The 20,348-nt window shown below is 40.5% G+C and overlaps 1 protein-coding gene across 1 annotated transcript in view; it reads right to left on the bottom strand.

Annotated features, from left to right (window-relative positions):
- Window positions 1-20,348, bottom strand: part of LOC102929740 (sodium-dependent neutral amino acid transporter B(0)AT1) — an 81,370-nt gene that overhangs the window by 12,851 nt on the left and 48,171 nt on the right. The window contains exons 4-10 of the mRNA XM_007052653.3: window positions 19,307-19,488; window positions 18,321-18,431; window positions 16,862-16,974; window positions 12,284-12,412; window positions 7,016-7,172; window positions 5,142-5,346; window positions 4,819-4,978 (exon numbers count right to left, since the gene is read on the bottom strand). Coding sequence (XP_007052715.2) covers window positions 4,819-4,978; window positions 5,142-5,346; window positions 7,016-7,172; window positions 12,284-12,412; window positions 16,862-16,974; window positions 18,321-18,431; window positions 19,307-19,488 — 1,057 coding nt within the window. The remainder of the gene's footprint in view (window positions 1-4,818; window positions 4,979-5,141; window positions 5,347-7,015; window positions 7,173-12,283; window positions 12,413-16,861; window positions 16,975-18,320; window positions 18,432-19,306; window positions 19,489-20,348) is intronic.

The raw sequence follows: 20,348 nt of genomic DNA, 5'->3' as shown, positions 1-20,348 counted from the left end.
TTTGTACTGGTGAATGTATGTGTGGTCACACTACCCTTAGTCTTTATGTGTTCCTAGAGACCCTAACTCTGAAGCAAGGAGCAGAGGTGACTTTCATAGAATCAAATCATAGAATGTCAGGTTTGGAAGGGACCTCAGGAGGTCATCTAGTCCAACCCCCTGCTCAAAGCAGGACCAATCCTCAATTTTTGCCCCAGATTCCTAAATGGCCCCCTCAAGGATTGAACTCACAACCCTGGGTTTAGCAGGCCAATGCTCAAACCACTGAGCTATCTCTCCCCACACTCTGTTAAGCTTGAAACTGTATCCTCCAGAGCTGAACCTACGGTGGTGTAATACCACATTACAAAATGCACTTTGAATAAAATAAAAGGCTACATTTCCACGAACGAAAGAGTTTAGGAGACTTCCTATAGTCCTTAGTCTTGTCCAAGTAGAATGCTAGCGGTTTTCTAACATCTAGCATAGGCAGAATCGCTTCCCTGTTATCATGATGTGGTTTTGGGAAAAAACAGGAAGATGGATTTGTTGATTCATATGAAAAGCAGAAGCTACTTTTTAGGGAGAAACTTGTGATGCAGCCTCAATGTTACTTTGTCTTTAAAAAAGAGTGTGAATGGCAGGTGTGCCATCAGGGCTGCTATTTCTCCTATGTGCCTAGCTGAGGTGATGGCAACCAGAAATGCTGTCTTCATAGAATCATAGAATATCAGGGTTCGAAGAGACCTCAGGAGGTCATCTAGTCCAACCCCCTGCTCAAAGCAGGACCAATCCCCAATTTTTGCCCCAGATCCCAAATGGCCCTCTCAAGGATTGAACTCACAACCCTGGGTTTAGCAGGCCAATGCTCAAACAACTGAACTATCCCTCCCCCCCATTGACAGGTACGAAAGAGAGTAAGTCATCATGGGCTCAAAGGGAGGCTAGTTAAGGCTCTGAGAACTAGATTAAGATTCAAGGTTTGAGTGAAAAGAAAAAGAGGACTTGTGGTACCTTAGAGACTAACAAATTTATTTGCGCATAAGCTTTCGTGAGCTACAGCTCACTTCATCAGATGCATTCGGCTTGAGTGGGTGGTCTCACATGCAGGAACAGGTTTCCAATGCTCTTATAGGAATCTATGTGTCAGTGGGTGAGCGAACACTGAGTATCCATCTACTTGACAGTGGGAGGCCATTATGAGTGCTAGATGTACTTTAAGGGAGCTGAGAGAGAGTTCTGATTTTTTGAGGTCTAAAACATAGTCTAAAATCAGAGAGAGGGAGAATGACACCAAATTTGGAATTGTTTCCATTTTTGCAGGTAAGTATGCCGAGTGGTCGACTTTGGCTATGTAGAAACACCTTGTCAGACCATTCTACCACTAAGTATTGGAACCAAGAAGGAGTCAAGCCTAGAGATGAAAGATCCACAAGTTGGGGTAAAGGATGAGTCTGTAGTTTTAAGAAAGTCATTTTGAGAATGGGCCGAAGACAGACCAGAGGACATACTGCCATCTGTGCCAGGTAAGGGAACCAACCTTACCTTGGCCAGGAGGGGGCAATCAAAATAACCCTTGCTTTGTCTCATTGTATTGTCAACAGGATCTTGGATAGTAAAGGAAATGGGGGAAAGGAGTATAAAAGGTCCCTGACCCATGAGAGAATGAGAGCATCTCCCAGAGACTGTTTCCACAGGTCTCTCTTGGAGCAATAGTGAGGACATTTCTTGTTCCAGTAAGTAGTGAAGAGCTCTATAGTCAGGGTTCCCAAAAGGCAAATATGTCGTGAAACACCTCTGAGTTCAGTTCCCATTCCTGGTTTTGTGAAAAGTTCTGACTGAGACTGTCATGTTCTGTATCCCTGGTAGGTAGATGGCTTAGATGAGCATGTTGTGATGGTTGCACCAATTCCAAAGTTTGAGTCCTTCTGTACAGAGGGAGTGAGATCTGAAGCCTCCCTGGCGATTTATGTAAAACATATTGTCCATCATGATCTTTGTGAGAGAAAGTGTGCACAGGCGTTCCTGGTAGCTCTTAATGCTCCCAGCCTATTAGGGAGGCATCCTTCTTCAGAGTTGGTGATGGTTGTACGAACGGGACACCTGTTCGGACATTGGATGGGTCTTTCTACTAGTCCAGGGAGAGCTTTACAGTGTAGGGCAATTATAGTGGTTTGCTTAGTTTGTCCTTGTTTGGAGAATAGACGGATCTGAGCCACATCTGTAGATACCTCATGAACAACCTAGCGTGTGGCGTGACAAAAGTACATGCTGCCATATGACCAAGCATCTGTAGACAATTCCTGGCTGATGTTTGTGGACTGGCCTGGACTATCTCAGTGAGACTTGTGAGAGTGGTGAACCTGTATAGCAGGAGGAATGCCCTCACTTATACTGTGTCAAATTCAGCACCAATAAACTCCAGTTGCTGTACTTGGGTGAGTGCTGATTTCTGGGTGTTGAGCTGTGGGCCCAGTTGCAAAAATGTGCACATGGTCATCTGAGTGGCTTGTGTGGCCTCCTTAAATGAGGGAGCCCTGAGGAGGCAGTCATCAAGGTATGTTCACAGGTGTGCTGCTATGATGGACAGAACCTTGGAGAATACCCTGGGTGCAGATGAGAAGCCGAATGGGAGCACCCTGTATTAATAATGGTTCTGGCCAAAGGTGAACTGTAGGAACTTCCTGTGTGACAGTTTGTATTGAGGTGTGGAAGTAGGCATCTTATAGGTCCAAGGCTAAAAAACCAATCTCCTTGCTCTAGAGCTGAAATAATTGCTGCTAGCATGACCATCTTGAACTTCTGCACCTTCACATATCTGTTTAATGCCCTTAGATCTAGAATGGGCCTCCAACCTCACTTCGTCTTGGGGATCAGGAAATAACAGGAGTAAAACCCCTTGCCTCTGAGTTGCATCAGAACTGATTCTCTGGCCCCTAAGCATAACAGATTATCTCTTTTCTGGCAAAGTAAGTTCTCATGAGAAGAGTCCCTAAAAAGGGACAGGGAAGGAGGGTGGCTATGGGGGAGGGGTGTGAATTGAATGGCATAAGTCTTCAAAATAATTTTCAAGACCCATCTGTCAGAGGTGATATTTTGCCAACCTTTGAGAAAGATGGTCAGGTGACTTCCGAAGGGCCATGACAAGTGCATAGATGGCAGTTGATTTTGCAAGGAACAGCTGTTAGAGACCGTGACAAACCTGTCAAAGGTGCTTAGGGAAGGAGGGTTGTGAGATCACAGACTGGGGGGCTAATTGCTTCCCTTTTTGTACCCTGGATCTTTTACATTGTGGCTCTTAAGAGCGCTGTGATGATAGGTACTGAGGTGGTCATGAACTGTGCTGTGGTTGAGAGCCATATTTTCTCTTTTGTCCAGCAGTATAGATTCCCAGGGATCATAACGTGGCCTGGGAATCCTTCAGAGTATGAAGAGAGGTGTCAGTCTTATAAGCGAAGAGCTTGGGGCCTTTGAACGGGAGATCCTCAACCATTGGCTGTACTTTTTGGGGCAACCTGGAAAGCTGTAATCAAGATGCCCATCTCATTACCCCTGCTGTGGAGACTGAGTGGGCTGTTGTATCTGCTGCGTCCAATGCCATCTGTAGTGCAGTTCTGGCTACTAACTGGACCTCTTTGGAAATGCCCTGAAACTCTTCTTTTTGCATCTCTGGTAGATGTTCAATAAACGCATGGAGTTTTCCATAATTAATAAATTCATATTTTTTTCTTTTTTGTTTTTTTTTCTAACTGAGAAAAACAGAAAGTCTAGACTACTATATGCCACTATAAGGGTGATCCCTCCAGCAATGGGGAGGGGGGGGAGAACGACCTTAAAAAAAGTTCTTTTTTTAAAAATCCCAATAGGGTAAACAGAAACTCTAACTATTAAAGACAACAAAAAGACTAAAAATAACTACTGCTTAAACTAATGATGCAGAGAAAGAAGAGATAACTTCTCGCTCCATTTGAGGCCAAAGGTAGTTGAGAAGGAACTGGGGGCGATTCACATGCACAGCGCTCGATAGCCTCAAGGCAAACAATGAGAGCGCATGTGCGGGCCGAACAGATACAGCTACAAAATCTCTGATTAGAGGCTCGGGGCATAGATACACCCACAGTGAGGCACCCATAGGGACACTACTTAAAGAAGAAGTCTTGAATATGTAGCTAGGCCTGGTGACTTACTGCTTTATAAATTATCAGTTTGCTCCAGGACCATCATCTTCTGACACCTCAATCGCTGCTATCATCTCATCGTTATTACCAGAAACAATTAACTAAATCAGAAAGTTAAGAAGTAAAGAAGTCTAAGTGTATTTACAATGAATCAATACTTTAAAATACAGGTATATTTCCACTGACAGTTTAGCATAGCCGTAGGCACCACACTTAAGATTCATATGAACTAATTATTGCATATTTGCATTACACTAATACTCATTTAAAAAAACTAGGAATTCATATGCAGAATACTCTACTCTTGAACACTTGCTAAGTATATTATTCTCTTGCAACCCTTCTGAAAATAATTTAGTTTTTGTTTTAGGTGTGTAGTCAGGTATCATTTATGATTTACTATTACCTGTTGGCAGAAAAGCTGCATAGCTTTAATCTACAGTACAAATCAAGAACACTAAATCTTAACAGATATTTTTCTCTGTTCATTGAGAGAGGTTTTTTTTTTAAATTGTAAGACAAAGGCTAAATTATGTTTGTGTCATTTCTGTGAATTCCATTAGAGAGCAGACATGCACTGGGGTATAGTAAGATGGCAGCTATGGTCTTCATTCAGTCCTGCATAGTTTCTACAACACTTAAGTCTATGTTTATTTCATACCTGTCTATCCCATAAATGTAGACGACTGAAAACATCTCACAAAAAGCAATTATCAGCAAGGGAATGGATCCAGCAAAACTGTCAAATAGTGCCAGCCAGTAGTTACCAGAATTCAGCACAAAAATAAAAGCAAGCAAATAAGACCCAGCACAAATCAAACCTGTAAATAAAGAACAAAGTCAAATATTTTAGGCATATTTTATGCTTTAAAGCATAAAAACTAATAAGAAATGTGAGACTGTTCACTTCTAACTAATTTTAAGACAAGACAATTCCAAATTTCTTTAAAGATGAGAGATACTGAAGAACTATACAATACCTACCTGTAACAAGTTCCTTAGGCCATTTTTTGGGTACGATATGAAGATCTTGCAAAGGTACAAGAACACCTTCCATGTTTCCAAACATAGATGACAAGCCTAAGCAGAACAGCATGATAAAGAAGAGAATGGACCACAAAGGTGAGACAGGCATTCTGGTGATAGCTTCAGTGAAGACTATAAAAGCCAAGCCAGTTCCTTCAACTCCCTGTAGAGAAATAACAGCAGACTCAAAACGTAGGAGCACTGACACTATTTAGCATTTAAAAATACTTCCATGTATATCATAGATGGTAATGCATTATACTGTACTATAGTTATACTTTTCTATTTATTTTCATAAATCAACCCTAATTCTGCATTATGTTTACTGTTACATGTATAAAGTATATTACTGAGATAACTTTTCTGGAATGGACAATAACAAAATAAAATCAAACCACGTAACCAATTTTTCCCTATAGTTTTCTCCTTATCTCCCACAATTGTGCCATGAATAGAATGCTCACTGAAACCACTGGGAGTTCTGGTCAAAAAGGACTGTGCAGATGGAGGCATTATATCAGATTATAAGAAGCCCAATGTGCCAATTTAGATGGAGTCAGTTTTTCACAGAATAACATCAATCCTAAACAGAGCATCACTATAACTAGAAGTACAGTTTACACATTGCAATTCAGTAAGACAGTTTGAGTTATGCTCTGAAACCACTCCTATTTCATGGGCAATAAACCCAAATACAAACTTTTAAAAATATCCACAGTTTTTTAATATATGTTAAGTGCTATTTAGTTTGCAAAGTCAAGCATTCAAAAGCTTGAAAATACCAGATTTACAAATGCCAGAGCAATCTTTATTCCCCCAATTTGTGCATTCATCCTGTGCACTGAATAAGGAAAATATAGTATTTGAAAATCCTGTGGAAAATATAGTATGTGATCATGTAATTAAAGACAGTATCCTAATGCATATAAACAAAGGGTCTACATTAAGATGTCCAGGAAACTGTAAATCTGACATTCCCTAACTTTTGATTGCTTGTCTTCACAACCTAAATAGTTACCTCAATGTAGGGTTTTTTCATATGTATTTTCCTAACTTTTCTAAAAGATAAAGGTAAAAATAAAATTCTGTTATATACAACTGTAACAAACCCTTCCCACCAACCAATCATCAGCAGGGTTTGAAACCTAACCCTTTAGCATGGCAGCACTAGCTGCAGGTAACTGAACTTCAGGGTTAGCTGGCAGCAGGTATGGTTGCTGTCCCAGAGTGGGGCTGGATGGGTCCAGGGTTGGCTGGGATTGGCTGGAGTGGGGAACTTGGCCCAGTTCTTTCTCCTCACCTTGGGAGCTGAGGGAAATCCTGCCCCACATTGTGCCCCAGAGGGAGACATGGGCCATGTTTTGGGTCCAGGCTGCGAATCCAGCCTTTCTTTCTTTTCTCCCACTATAGCTGCTCTGGCAGCTCCTAGGCTTTTCCAGAGTAGTGTTGTCTGACACCACTTTAACAGTACACTGAGCCTGGGCTTAGAATATTTGTGGGTTTTGTTATTATTCTGGGTGGCTGCCAAAAATTTCTTGAGGAATGAAAGTGAGAGGAGGGAAATGTCAATGTTTAACAGTTTATAGCTCAGCAAAAGCTGAATGGATTTTCATGGGTCAAAGAAAAAGCACTTCCCTAGTCCAGAGGCATTCCTTCTACCAAATATCAAAAGCATGCTGTAAATGGAGTAGATGTGAAATCATCTCATAGAAAAGGTTGCAACAGGTTCCTTTATAATGGTTCATCCATTGTATTTCCTTTATAATGGAAAGCGTTAAGAAACTTAAATATAAGGGCTGTTACCAGCTCACTCTGTAGTAGTGTCAACTTACATCAGTTAAGAAACTTTCGAGGTTACAGGTCTCAAACTTAAGGCCTACAAAAGTCATTGTATCAGTCATGTTACACCACTTCTGCATCTGTTCAAAGTTTTCCTGGGTTACATTACCTTCTGGCAAATCGAAAGCATTTGTCAGGGTAAGAATATTTCTGTGAAAGTAAAATATAAATAATTGGAAATTAATGTTTGTATATAAGCAAACTAAGATTTCATCTTCATCATCAAATACGTTATCATTAATTCCATGTCTCATAGTAATAAAGAAGACACAATAAAGAAAGGTGTTGTATTTGTCTAGTTGTCTGTGTACAGGACTGAGTGCCAGGAAGTCCACTGAGTTTTGCAGGTACAAATTCTAATGTGGGGGCCCCTACTATGTGTCACTATGACAGGGCCAGCCTAACCCCCAGTGACTGAGTAGGGGGGGATGGCAGAGAGGACAGCTGGCCCCTCTGCTCTCAGAGACCTAGCTGGCTAGAGGGCAGGGAAGAAATCCCACTCCTGGCCTCCTGCTACCAGCTCTTCTTTCACTGAAGAAGGGGAATGCTGTTCAAGAGCAGCTCTGCCCATCTGGGTACAGGGGATTGGCCACAGGCCACCTGACTGGCTCTGGGGTGAACTGGCTGACAGAGTGCAAAGAAAAGCCCTCATAGGTCAAAAAGAGAGCACGTGCTGCTACTGGGAGGGGCGGGCCTAACTAAATGCACCCTGAACCCAGGGCTAGGAAACTCATCCAGGAAACAGGGTGTATGCAACCCACATCCAGCACTGAATCATCCATTGTATTCCATGCCTCAGTTCAGGAGACATTATGGAAAAAATTCTGCTGGCTTTGTACGAACCAGTGAATGAGATTTTTAATGAAATGAAGGACACAGACATCATCAGAGAAAGTTACAGCACTTGGGCAACCCCCATCATCCTGGTCATGAGAAAGCATGGGAAAATCCAATTGTGTGTGCACTATTGGAAACTCAACCAATTTACATATAAAGATGCATATCCCCTTCCTCAGCGAAGCTGCTCTTCATTCTGCCTCCCTAATGATATAGCTAGCAGATGTTGGCAGAACAGATGGCCCTAGAGGACCAGCAGAAGATAGCATTTATCACACCCATTACATTTTGTGAATTTTCATACATGCCATTCAGGCTTTGCAATGAGATGGAAATGTTCCAGTGACTGGTAGAGCATTGCCTAGGAAACAAGTATTTCCAGATTGTCCTTTTGTACCTGGATGACATCATTGTGTAGTCAAAGGTTTATGAAAGTTACATGAAATATCTAGATGTTGCATTTACTAAATTAACTCAATATGGGTTGAAGATTATATCTTCGAAGTACCACTGTTGAGAAAGTGGCATACCTCAACCATAGTGAGACAGCAGATAGGATCTTCTCTGATTCAGAAAAGATCCGAGTTATTAATGGTGTGGACAACCATTTTTTATACATGCCTAGAGTTTGTTAGATACTACAAAAGACTTTCATAAAGGACTTTGCCAAAGCTGGGTGCATCCCTTCATGCCCCATTATGAGGATTAAAGGGCAGGGTTGCCAATAGGAGTCCCATGGATTGGACTGAGGAATGTAAGGAGGCCTTTGAGTGCTTGAAGTTTGCCCTGGTAGGAACACCAGTACTAGTCTACCTGGAACACATCCATATTTTCAAACTTTATACAGATACCAGTAACAAAGGATTGGGCACTGGCCTCTCCCAGGACCAGGATGTACAGGAGATGGCAATTGCATATGCCAGCTGAGGAATGAATGTATCAGAGCAGAATGACAAATGGTACAGCTCTTCCAAGCTAGAATTCCTGCCCCTGGACAAAGCCATAACTAAGAAGGGCTACTAGGCAGCTGTTCCCATCACTTCATATACAGATAACCTTATGGCATACATCAACTCTGCCAAACTGAGAACACTGGAGGAATGCTGGACCACAAGGCTGCCTATCTATACCTTCATGCAAATACAGCTGCTCTATCTAGGCTTCAAATAATATTTGAGTCAGAAATGCTGCAAAGTATAAAGATTTGGGGAGGGATAGTTCAGTGGTTTGAGCATTGGCCTGCTAAACCCAGGGTTGTGAGTTCAGTTCCTGAGGGGGCCATTTAGGGATCTGGGGCAAAAATGGGGATTGGTCTTGCTTTGAGCAGGGGGTTGGATTAGATGACCTCCTGAGGTCCCTTCCAACTCCATGATTTAGAGATGATGAAAGTGCTAGAAATCTTTCAGCATAACAGTGCTCTCTAGCACTGAGTGCAAAAAGCTATCCTGGAAGCCACCCAACAGCTGGAAGCTGAGGCAGTGGATCCATTTATAGGAGCTGAGGGGAAGACTGGTATACAGCACTTGGGATCCCAGGACAAAAGAAGAAATTGCCCAGACTGTACTGCGTCCACCAGGGGCTGAGGTGGTTCTCCAAGCCTGCTACAATGTTTCCAGCCACTTGAAAGCTAAAAAGACTGTGATGGCTGTCTGCAGTTGGTTTTGCTGTGTGGACCTGACCCAAGAACGTGCAGGAGTGGTGTGAGGACTGTAAGATCTGTACCTATAAGAGGAAACCAATACCAGGGAAAAGGACCTTCTTTAACCCAACAGAGATCAACTCATGTTTACAGTTGTTAGCATTAAAACCACTTGAAGGTGGAATCAAGCCAAAGTGAGTCATCCTACATCCTGATCATTGTAAATAACTAAATAAAATTTCCAGCTGACAGTGCTTCAAGGACATCATTGTCAGATCAGCCTGAAACCAGGGGTAGGAAACCAACCTAGGAAGCTGTCAGGTGCACAGCTGCAGTCAGGCTGGAAGACGCAACCCAGATTCAGTGAAGAAGCCCTGACCAGCACGATGATCATGTGAACAGACATATTGATCACCATCCTCTTTGTAAGGTCCCTTAATGTGTTGAAAACTGTTTTCAGGTATCCTCTCAGTCTTCTTTTCTCAAGCCTAAACATGCTCAGTTTTTTTGACCTTTCCTCATAGGTCAGGTTTTCTAAACCTTTATCATTTTTGTTGCTCTCCTCCAATTTGTCCACATCTTTCCTAAACTGTGGTGCCCAGAACTGTATACAGTGCTCCAGCTGAAGCCTCACCAGTATTAAGTAGAGTGAGACAGTTACCTCCAATTTTTTACACACAACATTCCTGTTAATATACTTCAAAATGATACTTCACAATTGCATCACACTATTGATTTTCATTCAATCTGTGATCCACTATAACCCCCAGATCCTTTTCATATGTGTGACTTCTCATAGGAGTACATTAATAGTCCTTTTTTTACTAATTGATAAAATCTGGTACGTATCTGATAATGGTATTTATTTCTTAGTTGATTCTCAGCTTCCCAAAGGTTATGCAAGTGAACCAAGAGTTTTGGGCCTAGTGAGAATCAAATAGATTCTCCCATCACAAGCCATGTACTAAATTTGAATTTGAGGATTGCTTAGCAAACTGGGATGGCCCCACCACATTAACAATTCCACAAAAAGTGGTAAATCCAGCCCATATGGATTGTATACGTTTCTCATTCTACAGATCCAATCCACATACCTGAGGAGGGTAGATGCATAGCTCTGCACTTTGAGCTGTTTATTTTTGAGGTTGTGCCCCAAAGTGCACACACAATTGTTTGCTCCCACAAAGTACTCATATAGGTATGTGCATATTCAAATCTGCACACAGACATCTGGAGACCTGGGACTGAAAATCTGCCCCTAAATTATGATAAAGAAAAATTATCTAAATCCTGTTCAAATAAACCAAAGTAAAATTACTCACCTGTTCCCACTTGGGTCATGTATAAGTGTATAATAGGGTATACCAGCCATTCTTGCATTTATTATGCAGACATTTTGGGTCAAATAAGGATTTTAATTACTCTTTTTACAATATTTATTGGTAATAGTGAATACAAATATATTCAAAATTATGTTAACTTTTACAATTAAAGAAATTACATTCATAAATAGATATCAGCAGAACTGGTTCTGCAAAATAGTTGGGACATATTCATTGCTGGTGTGAGCTTTAATTAATTTTTGTCTAAATCTTCCATGGAAAAGTTCAAATTTTCTTTCAAAAAATCAAAAACTGAAATTCTACAATTCAGAAATTATGCCAGGGCCTCGTGAGAGTTGTAGTTATGGTTTCTCATGCTACCATTCACCTTTATAGCCTGGGTTCTATGGATGGATTATATCTCCTGTGATGCAGCATGGTCTCACCTCACAGTGAGGGGAAATGGCTGCATCATGGGAGTCCCCAGTTTTGGTGCATCATGGGAGATATAGTCCAGCTGAGGAGCCTAGTTTATACAGGAGAATGGGGACCTGAGGAAACCAAACTATAACTCTCATGACAAACCATAGCAGGATAACTGAATCAGTAGGGGGTAGAGAGAGCTCAGTGGTTTGAGCATTGGCCTGCTAAACCTAGGGTTGTGAGTTCAATCTTTGAGGGAGCCACTTAAGGACCTGGGGAAACCCTGATATTCTATGAAATAGTTTGGGTTCTGGCTAACTTATTTTTTGTTTTCAGGAATGAAAATTCAGTGGAAAACAATTCCTTTTCACATACACACATAAAAAAAATGGTTTGGTGGATAACCCAATTTTCTGCAAAAATATTTTCACTGAAATATTTGACCAGTCCTGAATTCAGTGGTTTATGCCTGATTATGCTAATGGTAAATTGTCTCATTACATGTAAAACTATAGTTATTTCAGTATTCATGGTGGGTATTTTGCCAATTTGATCTACCTCTGTGCCAATGGAAATTGCCTCCTTAATAGCTATTTCTGAAAGAACTATATTGACAAAATTATCTCACAAAATGGAATATCAATGACTGGATGGTTTTAACTCTCTAAAACATCACTGTTCAGAACTTTCAAAGGTTAAGGTGGCTATAGGTGGAAAAGGAGGACTGGTCAAACAACTGCCACTCATTATGGTACCATCATTTTGGTTTATTTACTTTTCATTTACAATGAAATAAACACATCTTAGAAAATCAGATGATCAAAAGTTATTGATCTTGGACATGATCATGATTTTTGTTTAAGTTACAGTCAACAATATGGGACCAGATCCTGTAACTGGTCCATAGGGCTCCTTGTGCAAGCAAGTGCTATTCACATGAATAACAGAATAATTCTAACTAAACTAATGGTGTGGAAAGGCAGGCTGCTTCCACTCATGCTAAACAAAAGTCTGTGTAATTAGGTTTTATTACAATTTACCTGTTGAAACAGTCATCATATCTCTCTGTTGCCCTGAACCCAATGATGGAGTATATGACAGTTGCTGCATAAATGGATGTGAAACCATTGATTATAGAGATAATCACAGCATCTTTCTCACAGTTGTTGCTGTAAATCAAAAGACAGAAACATCAGTGAATTTTCCCCAATATATATATATAATATTAAAAATTGATTATTGGGATTATCACAGGATCAGGACACTAATTTATATGTATATAAAAAGTTCTCTGAGAGTTTAGAAACAAATCTGTTAACTAGGTTGAGATAAACTTAATTAAAAACTGTATCCTCAAGAACTTTAACATTGCTCAGTCATTTTTGTCTTTAATTAGATTGAAGGAATAACACAGCTACATCAAACTTTCAATACAGTTAAAATTAATCAATCATTTGCAAAGGTTATACTTGAAGAAATAAAGTTGTAATTAAGCTAAATTATCGATATGTCAGAGGATAAATTAGAATAAGAACATAAGAACGGCCATATTGGGTCAGACCAAAAGTCGACCTAGACCAGTATCCTGTCTTCTGATGGCGGCCAATGCCAGTTGCCCCAGAGGGAAAGAACAGAACAGATAATCATCAAGTGATCCATCTTGTCACCTGTTCCCAGCTTCTGACAAACAGAGGTTAGGGACACTATCCTGGCTAATAGCCATCAATGGACCTATCCTCCATGAACTTATCTAGTTCTTTTTTGAACCCTGTTGTAGTCTTGGCCTTCATAACATCCTCTGGCAAAGAGTTCCACAGGTTTTCTGTGCATTATGTGAAGAAATACTTCCTTTTGTTTGTTTTAAACCTGTTGCCCATTAATTTAATTTAGTGACTCCTAGTTCTTGTGTTATGTGAATGTAAGAATATAGAATGTAAGAGTATTGCTCTCATTCGCATGCTTGCAAGATGGTTTTGTTGGGGGAAGGGGAAAGGATATGAATAATGTGACTTTTCCTAATCACTGTGACAGAGTGTCAGCCCTAGTGACCAGTTTATATTTTACCCCTTACAAATCATGAACTCTTGCATAGCTTATATTTGTTTTAAGGTTATCTATACAATAAAAAAAGGCTAGAAACTTTTTTTTAAAAAATTATCATTGACTTGTATCTATCCCCCAAAATCATGGGGACTCAGCAGCTAGAGGCCCTGAGGGCCCCAAATGCCAATTATCTGTGTGTGTAAATGAAAGCTATCTCTGGCACAAAGAGCACACCTACATTTTTGAGGCGTATTTCACCTGTATTTGAAAACTTCACCTCGGATAAGAGATACTCACAACGATCATGAAACAATGAGAAATTCTGTGCATTCACATCCGGAATAGTGTGCTCAAATAAGGCACGATGCATCATATACACTGTGACAGATATTGCAACCTCATGCAATATCTTTGGGGACCATATTGTATTAAGTTTATATATCACCGTGGGCCATAGATTATATGAAACTCCAGGGAAGAGGGTTATCACAGCTACTCCATAAACCAAAGCAGTGGGGAGTGATTAAAGTGAATCACTTTGTAAACACTTCCAGAGAGGTATCACTCCCTGGGAGGTTTGCATATTCTCGTTCATACTGGGTTTCCCAGAGACCAAGAGACAAAGAAAGGGATTTTTTATATAAAAAGGCTGGGTTTAAACTGACTCAGGGACTTCTTTCTCATCCAGCAAACAAACACCTGATAAATTTAGTGTGCTTAAATCTGTTTATTGTTGTTATGTTTTCTCTGTATGATTTTACTTTAAGACTAAATGTTCTTGCTGAGAAAAAGCTGTGAAGTAACCTGTAACTGCTGGCAGTACACAGTTCATAGCCCTTGGAGAGAAAGCAACATACAGGCACTGGTTGTTAGGAAGGCTGGCTTACTGGGGATATCACAGGGAGCTGAGCCACCTTAAAACTTTCTGATCAGAATAGAGTGGGACGAGGATCCCTGCCTAGAGACAGGTGACTGCTAGAGACCTGAGAACCTGACTAGGCACTCCTGGTGTGGACCATGGAGAGGAGTGGATACAGATGCAGTACCCTGAAACTGTGACACACATTACATACATTCATAGAGTTTAAGGCCAGAAAGGACTATTAAGTTATCTAGTGTAAACTTCTATGTCTCACCTGCCACTAAATTTCATCAGGTTTCAGAGCTATAGCTCACGAAAGCTTATGCTCAAATAAATTGGTTAGTCTCTAAGGTGCCATTAGTACTCCTTTTCTTTTTTGTAAATTTCATCAGTTACCCCTGTATTAAACCCATAACATTTTGTATAATGAGAATCCAATAGCAAATGGGCACAACTGATATTTGATTACAGAGTGCCTGTAACTTTCTGGTTAGTATAACTCAACCCCCAACTCCATCCATTTGTCATAATTTCTATTGACTTGATAATATATTTTATCTCTCAGTGTATGTAATGTATTTCTTGAGACCAAATCCTGCAATCTTTAGTTTGTCGATTCAGACAAAAAACTCATTAAAGAAGTTAAAGGGAGTTTTGCTTCAATAAAGTGAAGGAAGAAATGCATTATCTGGACACTGAAAAATCAAAGGACTACATTGTCCACTATGTATCAGAGGGGTAGCCGTGTTAGTCTTTATCCACAAAAACAACAGGGAGTCCAGCGGCACCTTAAAGACTAACAGATTTATTTGGGCATAAGCTTTTGTGGGTAGAAAACCCACTTCTTCAGTTGCGTGGAGTGAAAATTGAAGATACAGGCATAAATATATATAGGCACATGAAGAGAAGGAAGTTACCTTACAAGTGGAGAACCAGTGCTGAAGGCCAATTCAGTCAACATGGATGTGGTCCACTCCCAATAATTGATGAGGAGGTGTAGATCGTTGATGATGTGCTGGAGAGGTTTTAGCGGAAGGCTGTACGTGATGGCCAGTGGGGTTCTGTTATTTTCCTTGTTGGGCCTGTCCTGTAGTAGGTGACTTCTGGGTACCCATCTCCCTCTGTCGATCTGTTTCCTCACTTCCCCAGGTGGATATTGTAATTAGTTACTACAGGACAGGCCCAACAAGGAAAATACACCACTGGCCATCACGTACAGCCCCCGGCTAAAACCTCTCCAATGCATCATCAATGATCTACAGCCTATTGTGGAAAACGATCCCCCACTCTCACAGGCCTTGGGAGGCAGGCCAATCCTCACTTACAGACAGCCCCCCAACCTGAAGCAAAAACTCACCAGCAACTACACACCACACCACAGAAACACTAACCCAGGAACCAATCCCTGTAACAAACCCCATTGCCTTCTCTGTCCCCATATCTACTCTAGCGACACCATCATAGGGCCCAGACACACCATCAGGGGCTCATTCACCTGCACAGCTACTAGTGTGATATATGCCTTCATGTGCCAGCAATGCCCCTCTGCCATGTACATTTGGCCAACCCGGACAGTCTCTGCTTAAAAGGATAAATGGACACAAATCAGACATCAGGAATGATAACATACAAAAGCCAGTAGGAGAACACTTCAATCTCCCTGGACATTCAATAACAGGTTTAAAAGTAGCCATTTTTCAGCCACAAAACTTCAAAAACAGACTTCAAAGAGAAACTGCAGAGCTACAATTCATTTGCCATTAATTTGGGCTTGAATAGGGACTGGGAGTGGCTGGCTCACTACAAAAGCATTTTTCCTTCTCTTGGTATTGACTCCTCCTCATCAATTATTGGGAGTGAACCACATCCACCCTGACTGAATGGCCTTCAGCACTGGTTCTCCACTTGTAAGGTAATTCCCTTCTCTTCATGTGCCAAAATATATTTTTGCCTGTATCTGCAATTTTCACTCCATGCATCTGAGGAAGTGGGTTTTTTACCCACGATAGCTTGTGCCCACAGAAATCTGTTAGTCTTTAAGGTGCCACCGCACTCCTCATTGTTATTGTCCGCTATGTGTGGAGAAAACTCGGGTATAGTATATGAATTGCCATGAACTGCCCAAAGATGGAATTTCTTTAGAACTGTCCTATTTAGGGAGCAGGGATTACCCAGCTGCAGACTTGACTTGGATTCTTCTCCTTACATTTACAGAGTTGTTGAGCCCAACAGAGGCTCTGGCTATCTATGCAAGAGCCTTGTGACTGTGCACTGCTTCTGGACCCCATGGCATGATGCGTTCTGAACAAACCAAGTTTCCACCGACTGGCCTATTTTGCCATTTCCTCCCCTGCTTTACAGCTTTGCTCTGAAGGGTGAGGGTGGGAAAGGGGGAGGAAACATTCAGTATGTAGTGACTCACATCATACAGGTTTATGCTGAATTCATTAGTATTATAGTGCATTGGTGCGCTCTGCTAGGATATGAGAAAAGAACAAGGGCTTCCAAAGGATGAAGAGAAAAGAGGATTGAAGTTGTACTCTTTTATCCCTCCAAAGAAGATGTGCTGGGTCTGAGTCTTCTCAACTGTTGGAGCTGAGAACCATACAGCCCTAAATAATTATGCAATTAAAGGGCAGAATCTAACTGCAACACTTTATCTCAAATAATGAAATACTGATATCAAATTGTACTTTTTGTGCTTGCTACTTACTGAATGGAATTGTAACTAGAGAAGGAGATGAGGCCTCCGAAGGCAAGGGAGAAAGAGTAGAATACCTGGGCTCCAGCATCCAGCCATGTGACTGGGTTAGCCAATTCAGTAACCTGAGGTATCAGACAAAAGGCTTCATGAATGTATAATATGACATCTTATGATGTATAAATATTACAGCTTATGCTGAATATCAGAACGTCATAATAGTGACTGGAACAAGATCATTGGAGAGATGGTACATAGTTAATTCTCACTCTTAAAACATAGACTGCAAACAAAATGAGTGCTTTTATAAACTACTTTTCTTTGTGTTTCCTGTGTGTTAAAATTAAATATAAGTAAAATTAAATAAACAAATGTATACAAAGACAAGATTATGCAAATAATTGTCTCCCTGTAGGTGACAGTAGATTTCTTATCTCTTTCCTCCAAAAAGTGTTTAAGTTGTACCACTTAATACTGATTGATCAGTAGATAAACCCTGATATCTGGGCTTCCCATGGCAGCTGAACACTTATTTTAGTGAGAAACTGCTCTGAAAATAAACCATTTTAATACAGATATCTGGACAGAAAATTCCAAGATAGGACTATAATCCCATCCTAATTCCACCATTTATGTTTGAAACTCAGGTCAAGTGCTTTCTACTGGTAGAGTATGGAAGCATTCTAGAAGCAGAATGTAGTAGGAGGTGAGAAAATAGTTAACATTGTTCTGGAATGATCCCTCTGGCCCATTCAGGAGTTCAGCAACATAATTTGAGGGTAGCATATATTCTTTCATGTCTGAAAGAATAATCAGCATGATATGGTGATAGGTTTGAGACCGTAATCACCACTACAACAGAAGACCCAAATGGCTAGCATGCAATTATTAACAATTTCCTAATGTGTTCCTCTAATGAAGTCGTTCCAAAACTTGGTTCATGGCTTGTTCAGGGTAAGCCCGTGGTGGGCCGCAAGATGCTTTGTTTGGCCGGGAAAGGGAGCTGCCAGTGGGAGTTGCCAGCAGCCGTACCTGTAGACACTCAGGTAAACTCATAGACTACCAGGGTTGGAAGGAACCTCAGGAGGTCATCTAGTCCAACCCCCTGCTCAAAGCAGGATCAATCCCCAATTCTTGCCCCAGATCCCAAATGGCCCTCTCAAGGATTGAATTCACAACCCTGGGTTTAACAGACCAAAGCTCAACCCACTGAGCTATCCCTCCCCCCAGCTTCTCACAGCCCGCCAGCAGCTTACCATGAACAAGCCGCGAACCAAGTTTGGGAACCACTGCGTCTAATGCAAAGAAGGGCTCTACCATCCAACTCAAGCCTTAAGGAAATGGCTTTTAGGATGCCTGAAGGATAGTCAGAATACATATTGATGGAAGGGGTTTATTTTCTACTTGTCATTAATGATACAGATATCTACTTAATGGCCTCATTCACAGACAAAAGAATCCAATCACTTACATTGGGAGTGAAGAGATATACAATTCCACTGACTGACCCTTTCAATGTCAAGCCACGGATCAGGAAAATGGTAAGCACAACATAAGGAAGAGTTGATGTTACATACACTGCCTGGAGGAGGAACATGTAAATATTATAAAATATGAGATAAATACTGTTTCGTGAAAAATAGCATAGAAAGAAGGAAATGAGAGGAGAAAACAATGAAATGTGAAACAACAGATAAACAACAGAAAAAAAGTGTCAAATTGGTCATGAGTAACATACTGTTGGAACTCTTATGTTTGAGAAATGCAGTACACGTATATTTTGAATTATTAATATATATATTTTGAGTCAGTGCTCAATTTAAGACAGGTTGTAACTCTTCAGCATTGAAATCAGGTCATTCTGTCATGACCACTAACTATGGGGGGAAAAATCTACAACCTGATGTCTGATTATTACTGTTGATAATTAGGGGCTATTACAAAAATTTGGGAGCTGCTGAATGCGCAACATTTTTAAAAATCAGGATACTTATTTAAGTGCTTAACTGTGCACTTAGGAGCCTAACTTTAGGTACTCATTTTTTAAAATCTTGGATTTGGTATTTAGATAGTAAGTATTGAGGGATGAGCACAAACCCAAATAAGGACATACACATATGATTTGAAAATGGTCATAGCAAAAAGAACATTGGATCTTGGATCCTTCATTAAAGACATCTTAAAGGTAAATAAGTACAGAATGAGAGAAAAGCTTGTTGAGATCAGGGAGCTGGATCCTACTGAATCCACACATAAATTGAATCCCCATCCATCCTACTTCCCTGTGCAAAAGGATTGCTGAGATATAATATTTTTTTAATTGACATTGGCAATAGTATTACTTTTGCTTATGAAATATGTAGCTTTTATAATGTGACTAGTTTCACATGTCCTCCTGTTAAATAGGGAATCACAACAGAATTTGTATATCTCACTCTCATATAAAACAAAATGTACCTTTCCTGTTGTTTCAATGCCTCTGATTGTGCACACATACAGTACTCCCCAGGCACATGTTAAACACAGTAAAAGCCACCACTGTATGGTGCCTGAATCATCAATGGAAGTGGAAATATTTAAAGTTTCTCTATACCAGAAATAATCTACAGGAGAACTCTTGGCACACTCTTCTACATAACCTGTAACCATAAAACAAATGGTCATTCAGTAAATTTATTATAGATATGTAAAATAATTATACACTGATGGTCTAATTCTATCCTAAATTACACAACTGTAATCCCACTGAAATTTGGTTGGTAAGTCTCAGAACCTCTTAAACCTGGTTCCATGGGAAACTAATAGATTCTTACAGAAGGCCAGCCTAATGGCAATTCTCACAGAGACTTTGTTGTTTTATTAAACCTGTTGTTTTATTAAGTCTGTGAAGCTGAATAGGAGAAAGACTCTTGTATATGAGTTTCCTTTCCCGCCTTTTATTGACTGGCTATGAGGCGGTTATGGTGGCTTGGGGAGAAGAAAAGGGGAGGGAAGTTATGAAAACAGGTACCGTTTCTACAGTATATATTTTGGATTTTTTTTTCAAATAAAAGAGATGTATGCATGGGTGTTCTTCAGGGAGAACCTCCTTCTCCAAATTCAATTTTAAAAAAAATCTTTGAGCCTTCCATTGTTTTTATCTTGCAAGAGATCTTTTCTGAGAATTCCCTTCTGGAATGTCCTTGAAGCAAGAGTCCCTATTGCCATTAATTGCCCTCTTTCTTCTCAATATAAAGGGCACAATTCTAGAGTTGGAACAATGTACAGGTGGATCTACTGATTGTTGATCTCTCTGCATGAACAGGTAAGTTTGGCTAAATGTAAATGTATACATCTAGAAACAAAGAAAATAGTGATATGATAAAGGAGTCTATCCTGGGAAGTAGTGACTCTGATAAACATTTGAGGGTCATGGTGGATAAGCAGCTGAACGTGAGCTCCCAGTGCAACACCGTGGCCAGAAAGATGAATGCAATCCTTGGATTCATACAGAGGGGAA

Source organism: Chelonia mydas, chromosome 2 (genome assembly GCF_015237465.2).
Source record: "Chelonia mydas isolate rCheMyd1 chromosome 2, rCheMyd1.pri.v2, whole genome shotgun sequence".
In the NCBI taxonomy this organism is placed as follows: Eukaryota; Metazoa; Chordata; order Testudines; family Cheloniidae; genus Chelonia; species Chelonia mydas.
Note: the sequence above shows the minus strand (reverse complement) of the source record. Positions and strands in the feature narration are given on the sequence as shown.